Here is an 8,264-nt window from a genome sequence, read left to right on the forward strand (position 1 = left end):
CAGTTATGCAGTTGCACAAATTCTGCATAAACACGACTGTTCCCCTGTATCTCCTCCAGAGAATTTGGGAGATTTCTAGAAAGGCCTAGTACACTAGTACACACAGTTTTGTACACTAAAATCAAAGACCTCTCCTAAAGCAACACCTCCATCTCATAAGAGTGAGGCTTAGAGGAGGAAGAACCTGGTGATTTTCTTCTTCCAACAAAATTTCTGACATTATCTTTTCAGCATCAGAGTCTTCGAAAGAAAGGAAGTCTTTAGGAAATTCATGTTGTCTTTTAAAAAGTAGTTTGTCAGAAGAGAATACCGCATAAGGAGGATTCAGAATAAAGAATAAAGGCTTTCCCACAGAATTCAAACAGGGGTAATGATCAACAGAAAAAAACACTTCAAACAAAAGTATCAAAAAAACCTACAGGCAGCTACACATTTTTAAATTGAAATTACATTTTTAGTTGTCAAAACTATTGTTTTGATAAATCAGCTCACCATTAAATAGCACTTTATTTAGATAGCAACATTTTTTCTGGACACATTGAGGAAGTTAGGGTCAGAGAGTAGGCAATGTTTTTTAAATCTGTCCAAGTATTTCCTCCTAACGTACTCAGAAGAGCTTTGGGATTTCAAATTTAACTTTCAGTCTCCCCATACAGCTAAGGAAGAACTTTAGCATTAGAAGCTGCTTTACAATTAAATACTATTTCTGATTCTGATCAAATAAACTTACTAAAAATGGGGTGTTTTTGAAGAGATGTAACTCATATGAATTCCACATATAATTCAAATACTCCCCTCTGCTTCCTCCCATCACAAAATTACTCCTCCACTCACAGAGATACAAAAATACAAATAAAATAAGCACAGACATGAGCTGCACAGGAACTGCAATGACAAGTTACGAGTGGCAAGTATTGGCACATAAAAGAGCATAAATTGTAATAAGCTAGTAGGCCACAAATGGAAGGACATCAGCCAAACATGATTTATGGAAATCTAACTCCTTCCTACTGCCAGCTTCCTAATACTAGGAGTAACTCTTCTTCAGTCAGCTAAGATAAGGGGCCCTCTGAGGTCACTTCTTACCGTAAAAGTTACAGGAGTGAGAGCTGAGTGAGACAGCTTCCACTCCTACGTATTATCATGCTTTTGAAATGCTGCACTGATCACTATGATCAAGACAGAAGCAGAACACAACAGTAGTATTCTGGCTTCCCAACTTTCCATAGTCCAGATGAGGGTATGCCCTTTGCAGCTAGTGATGAACAAGATTAGAAGATAAACTCCAGCAAGTGTTCAGGTTGGCCACACCATCAGCTATGCCCACAAGAACTTGAAAAACAAAACAAATCACCTTGGGAACAGCTATCGCTTGTTAGCAGCAAACACACTTAGCATGGGCTGACTATCAGGTGAGGTAATTTAAATTAGACACCTTTCACTCCAGGTGAATCTAATTCAAATTGCTCCGTTTGCTGAAACGGAAGCACAGAGTTATCACAGAGAAGCTGACAAATGGCAACTTTTAAAGAACTGAAATTTGTTCCTAGAGTCAAATCATCAGCCATAAGTTCTCCTGATCCCAGTTCAAAGAACATCCCAAAAGAATACAGATACCGTAATCTTTTAAGACACCTGCATCGCAGCGTCACCAGATGAGTAACTCTGATCTCAACCTTTACAAAGGTACCTCTGTTAACATGTTAACATGCTGCTTCCACCAAAAAAAACCCCAAAACAAAGACATCATAGCCAGGATCAGTACTCCCCCAGGTCAATAAACAATTCCTTCCATCCAGAAAGATGGAATATAACTTAGGTATCCAGCAAAGGTTTCATAGCGATTTTAAAGGGATCTCCACAGTGAGCAGTAAATGAAAAATAAAAGCTTTGCTTTCAGGTCACACTTGTAAACATCTAGGAGAACAAATCTAGAAAAACATGTTTTTCAGTATCTTCTCTGTATTTTACAACACTAAGTTTCTTACAGAGAACAAGTACCAGGAACTTAGTACGTTTAATTTTATATTTACCACTTAATTATCCCGGCGTCTGGCATTTTTGCTTCTTTTCACAGCAGAGGAAAGTTTTACTCCTGCTTCCCCTCCCCGCCCCCCAACCTGTTCTTTTTGGCCTGAGGAAGATTGCAATTGCTGCCAATAGATTTACTAATCTAAATGTACGAGTGCCATCTTTTGGTAAAGCGAAGGCCGGCTGCAGCAGAGCTCCGTGTCCCAGCCACCACAGAATCGCAGCCTCCCCCGGGGAACCCCTCTGCCGCCGCGCCCCGGCCCGTTCTCCCTCAGAGGCGGGAGGGCCCCGGGGACCCGTCCCTCGCCGGTACCGACTCGGAAAGAGGGGCTCCTCCACACCCGGACGGGGCACCTCCGGGGACCCTTCCTCAGCCCACGGATTCCGCCCCCTCAGCGGGCACCTACCGAGGGGGAGCCCGCGGGCGGCGCTGAGGGGAACGGCCGCACGCGCCCCAGCGCCCGCCTCAGCGCCCGCCAGGTGCAGGCGCACGCGGCGGGGGAGGAGCCGCTGGCGCGAGGCCGGCCGGCCGGCAGCGCCGGAGCGGCGCCAGCGATGGAAAGGCGTCGGGAGGAGCCTTCAACGCAGGCGCGGTGGCCAAGTGGTAAGGCGTCGGTCTCGTAAACCGAAGATCACGGGTTCGAACCCCGTCCGTGCCTTAACGGGTCCGCGCCGGTGGCAGCTTCCCCGATCCTTTTTAAGGGCAGGCGGGAGCGGCGGCTCGGGACCGGTACGGCTCCAGGGGCGGCATTGCACCGCACCCAGCGCAAGTAACGCTCCGCGGAGTGTCGCTGCTGCTGCTCCTGGCCTCAGGAAACAACCGGACAAACAACCACCATCACTTGCGCGTCACCTTGGTCAAACCACCGTCCTCACCGCTGTCCTTACACCGGCCACGTTTTCCTTCAGAGCGTCTAACCCGGACCTAAGGGAGTCTGGACCTCACCTTGAAGAAGCAAGAGGAGAAGATGGTTCCAAACGTGCAAGGAAAAGCTGTCTACCAGCGCCAAGGTACAGCCATGTCACACCTGTGTCCTACACAGCAGCCTGGAAGCACGTGCTGGTGCTCACCATCTCACAAGTGGTGGTTCGGTTCCTGTGAGGAACAAGTGGGACATGCTCATATTTGAATCTGCATCTATCAAACCCATCCCACAATTCCTGGTTCTTTTTGTTGGGCTCCCCCCTCTCTTCCCTCCCTAATTCATTTAATTATTTACTAATTTAGCTCCATCTTCTGGTTGATAAAAGGTGAGGTTTCTTCATCTGCATCCCTGACCGCTTAGAAGGATTATCTGCAATCTGGTTACTGTTCGCTTTTAATTCTCTATTTTTTTAAACAGAAAAACTCCCTGTCACTTTGGAGCAGGGGCGGAGAGGTGGGGCCGGTTCTGCTGGGGGGTGACGGGCAACGCTGCCCCGTCTCCCAGTATGAGCCACCACCCCACGCTTCAGACACAGCTGGGCCAGCAGCGTCACGAGCAGCCAGGACACAGCTTGGGGACGCTGAGGGGACCAGCCGCCAAACCAGCACACCCAGTCAGGGGCTGACAGTGCTTAGAACCATCCCAACGTGCTACAGATGGAGGGAAATCCCCCTGGATTCCCGTGTGGTGCCCACTCACCAGCTCCAGCTCCACTGCCCTCTGGTTGGGCCACACCGACACTTCTGGTTTCTTCCCCACAAACCCTTCGTCTTGCAAACTGCACCATTCTTGTCCAGAATCAAATCTGTGCAATTGCTGTATGAACAAAAATAACTGTCATTGACTATGTACACTATGTTCTGTAAAATCTTTTACAATAAAATACATAAATTCTGTTGGTAGGTCAAAATCATCATTCAAGTTGCATTTTGATTCAAAGAAGGGCTGTAACCATTTATTCTATATTAGGCTTTTTCACAGATTTACTGTTATGAAGATTATCTGACTCTGTTAATTACATGTAATTAAAATTTTTTGCACTCAGTTTACTGTTGATATTCACAAGTCTCCAGAACTGCTCTTCAGCAAATTTGGCATAACTTTGGTGAAGCATCAGCAGAGAGGAAACCATAGTGTATACCTTCCAGCTCATTTCTGAACTTGAAATTTCCAGAAGGAAATCCGTGACGACACTGCCCAGTCTCCCTAGAGAGAAGAAAAACATAAATTATTGATTTTGAGCAGTGACAGTTTCAGCACAAAGCACATGCAAAACTACAACCCAAAATGTTGTAAATAGGTTTCTGTTTTCTTAGATATTTTTACTCTTGGATATGATGGACAGTGAAGAACAACCGTGTCCCTGAAGCTGCTTTCATAAGAGGGGTTTCAAAACTACACATAAAAATCAAACTCAAGGACAAAATGTGTATCTGATAAATACTGCTTTCTGTTACTACAACCTCAGGGATAAACCTGGAGAGAAGCCATTCTGCCTGTGATGAGTAATGGTTTCATAAATTTTTGCTTGTTTTTCTAGAAATAGAGGAGTAAGGCAGGTACACACGAGAGCTCTGGCTGCGTCTCACCCACAGAGCAAGGGTTTGAGACCTGTGAGTCTGCATCAGTTACGTGGCCCACATGGAAATTAGGTAACAGAGCCTGGTTTTCCATAGTTTACAGACAGAACTTATGTTTTCCTAAATAGCACTGCCGAATTATGAACGTGATAATAATTTTGCTAAGTAACATTTTAAGACACGTCTTATGATTATTTACTTGAAATTAATTTTGTAATTACAAACCTATGAAATCACAGCATAAGAGAAGCTAGTGCAGACCAGAAACTGGTAACTCCAGCAGCAGTTAGGATGTAGAAATTATTAACATACCACGCAGGTTTACTGCCTTGACATAGATTCGTTTACATGACGTCAAACCTTTTTGAAAGTGTCACTATATTTGCCTTCAGCTTTCTCCTTTTTAGGTAGCACAATCCCCAAATTTTAAAGTCAGGTTTTCTACACCTCTATTCACACCTCTACTCGTCCTTGCTATGATCCCCTAGATCCTCTTCTACATGCTTTTCTTGAAATGCGGCCCCGAAGTGGCCACGCTGCTGCTGCTTCCCAACACCCAGCCGGGCAGAGCGTTTCCCCCCAGCCCAACTCAGAGCAGGGCACTGTGAGCAGTACCCTGGGGATCTGCCTTACGTGTACCCAGCAAAGCACAAGCTGCCATAGTCATAGTGCTCCGAGAAGCTGCCCTCACATCACACCACATGAGTCATTACTCGTGAGCACAAACTATCCGTGCTGGCACACATGGCCCTGTCCTCAGACCCGACCGTGTGACATGAAATTTAAGCTGGAAACTTCCTCTCTCGCCATGTGCTTGGCAGCACTGCAGCCCCTCTGCAGCCCCAGCCCCGCGGGGGGAGCGGGAGGGAGGCAGAGGGTCCCGGTGTCACCCCGCGTGCCAGGCACCGCGGGGAGAGTGGCCCACGGCAAGCGCTTAAAACAGCAGCCAGAGTCTGAGGGGGCTGAATCCCAGGGCAGAACCTGTAGTATGGAGTCATGTGAAATGAGTCCTCTCCTTCATCCAGCTTCTAATATCCATCATTGTATCATTTTCTAGGAATTATTTAAGAATCCCTCACGCTGTGTGTGTGAATGCGGAAGGTGAAGCAAATCTAATTTAGTTTCATCATCTTTGTTGTTTTAACAGAGCCTCTTGCTGCCTTTCTGAGTTAATTGAATTTTACATGTGACAACCAGTATGACCAACAGAGGACAGCACATCCATTTCTTTTAATGATCAAAAGATCCTGAACTTGAAGCTGCCATTCACTTTTTCACTCAGGAAATGAGAGTGACAGGCGGAGTAGAGCAGCGTGTCACAAATAAGCCAGCCAGCTTAAAAAGGCCTTCTTGCAATTAACTTAGAGCTGGTTTGAATTCCAAGAGATTACTTAAAATAAATCCACTCTAACCAGGCTAACAAAGCACTGAGGGTGCACCCTCTGAAAGCTGGGGCTGTATCTCAAAGGAATTGTTGATTGAGCACTTCAAGAACAGTTAAAACAGACTCGGGAGTCAAAGCACATTCAGGATTGTCAGGTGAACTCTGCTACTTCCCCTTCAAAACTGCAGACAGCCAAGGTGTCTGTAACTAAGTTTTAATTAAATGTGAGTGTTTATAAAACACTGAAGTAAAGCCAGACTCCAGTGTTTTATTGCATTTCATTTGGGGGCAGAGAAGACTCTGCAAGTCATAATGAAATTCAAAGAACAAACCCAAGGTTTTCATGTGGCTGAGGGGAATTTCATTACGGAAATTCAATTAACCTGCAAGAGTTACATGCATTGAAATCTATTCTCTTTCCCCAAAAGCTGGCTATTGTGTTTTTTACAGTAACATTTGCTATTCCTGGATAAATAATGCTTTATTACAAATGCATTGACATCTTTATATAATGAATAGCATATTAAAACATCGTCATCTGTTACTGCTTTGCAAACATTCATTCCTGCTTCCTATGAAATGTATCAAATAGCGTGATTTTAAAAAGATATGACTAAAGAAGTCAAGTGTGTTGGCCACAAGCACAAAGCAAGTATACATATTTAGGAGACACAGGAGGAATAATAGTAGCAGTGTGCGGGTCTACTACAAGTCCCAATTTACATTTGTCAGTCAGGGCCTGATCCTGTGAATTGCTGAGCAGAATTAATTAACAGCCTAAGATACCATTAAGTCAATGGGGACTGGCAGTGCTCAGCAGTTCTCAGCACTGCGGCCCTTAAATAAGAGCCAACCTAGAAATTCTCATTCACGCGAGTAACGACACTGCACACATCTACAGCAATAACATGAATTATTCACATCAGTGTAGCATGAAAGATGCAACCCGCAAAGCATGTTTAAAATAGCACACGAACATTAATTAGTGTTACTGTGATACATGGGAGGGTTATCATTTGGCCCATTTTTTAGTGATATGTGTATTCCTTTTATTTACCGTGTGCATAGGTCTGATATGAGGACATGAGGGAAAGTAAATAAAGGAGATAGACATCTATAAACATTAGTAGAAAAGGAGGAAAGGGGGTTACTGATTAGCTTCCCTCCCATATGAAACTCCTAGATCATATCAGAGAAATGCGAGTTAAGTGTTTTACCATTCTTCTTTTTTTAACCATTATCTGATCAGAGAAGCATGAAAAGCACTTTATTGCTCACTTGATTTTTTTTTCCTGTGCTAGGAGCCCTCTGCAGGAAGTGAAGCTGAATTTCACAAATCTTCCCTTTCTGACGTCTCCCGAATTTCTAGGAATGCCCCTTCCCTGTTACTATATTTGGAGGTAGTTTCTAGGAAAAAAAATAATTTTCGGACAGTGTTGGACTCACCACACCTACTCCGGGAGGACTGAGAGCCCCGGGTCTCCTGGCACGGCCCCCGCGGAGTTGAGGAGCTCAGGGCTCGGGCTCAGCAACTCCCGGCGCAGACTGCACGTCTTTGTAGCACTGTTGGAGGAACGAGCATGGAGAGGGAGTGGGAAGGGGAGAGGTGTCTTTGTGGCAACAATGAGTGAATCTTCTCCAGTTATTTCCCGGTGGCTGCTCTTTTTCCTCCCTTGCACTTTTTTTTTTCCCCTTTTTTTTTTTTTTTTTTGAGATGCCATTTCTGAATAGCCCCAAGTGTGCCACAAAATAGAAGGGAAGAGCCTCTCTCCTGATGGAGGGAACAGATCCAATACAAACAGAGGGAGGAGGTCACTTCTGAGGCAATTAATGAAGCATATGGTCAAATGGCTGTACAGGTTCTCTCTATGTTCCTTTTTTTTTTTTTTTTTTAAAAGGAAGAGGATCTTAAGGAAAAAAGAAACCTTCTGGATTTTTTTTTTTTTTTCCCCTCCGCTTCCCCCTCTCCCCCTCCCCTTGATGTGGCCTCTTGTTTAGCTTGTGGCGTGACCGTGATGAAGAAATGTTTCTGGGCGCCTGGCAGGGTGATCTTTTTATGTAATGAGTCAGGATTTTGCCAACGGAAGGAGCCGGCTGGGAGCGAGGACCGAAGGGCTGTCTCCGCTCGCGAAGGGGAACCTGCCAGCCGAGCGGCACCCTCTCCTCGGGATCCCCGCTCGCCGCGCCCGCTCGGGTATTCACGGCTGGCGGGGGCACCCACAAGTGGTAAGTTGCGCTCTCCTTCCGCGCCCCCCGCCCGTTCTCCCGCGGGGAGAAGCGTGGCCCCGCGCACGTCCCCGCCGCCTCCGAGGCCCGCAGGTGGGGCCGCCGCCCCGCGCCCCG

The 8,264-nt window shown here is 45.9% G+C and overlaps 1 protein-coding gene and 1 non-coding gene across 2 annotated transcripts; both read left to right on the plus strand.

Annotated features, from left to right (window-relative positions):
* Nucleotides 1-1,515: 1,515 nt before the first annotated feature.
* Nucleotides 1,516-3,873, plus strand: LOC106884682 (uncharacterized protein C10orf95-like). Its single transcript, XM_014936207.1, has 3 exons — nucleotides 1,516-1,618; nucleotides 2,205-3,042; nucleotides 3,375-3,873. The coding sequence occupies exons 1-3, from the start codon at nucleotides 1,516-1,518 to the stop codon at nucleotides 3,580-3,582; spliced, it is 1,149 nt and encodes a 382-aa protein (XP_014791693.1). The 3' UTR covers nucleotides 3,583-3,873.
* On the plus strand, nucleotides 2,619-2,690 carry TRNAT-CGU. The gene has a single exon. It is a non-coding gene; the product is annotated as a tRNA-Thr (tRNA).
* Nucleotides 3,874-8,264: the final 4,391 nt, after the last annotated feature.

The sequence above is a fragment of the Calidris pugnax genome, unplaced genomic scaffold (genome assembly GCF_001431845.1).
Source record: "Calidris pugnax isolate Ruff unplaced genomic scaffold, ASM143184v1 scaffold17, whole genome shotgun sequence".
In the NCBI taxonomy this organism is placed as follows: domain Eukaryota; kingdom Metazoa; phylum Chordata; class Aves; order Charadriiformes; family Scolopacidae; genus Calidris; species Calidris pugnax.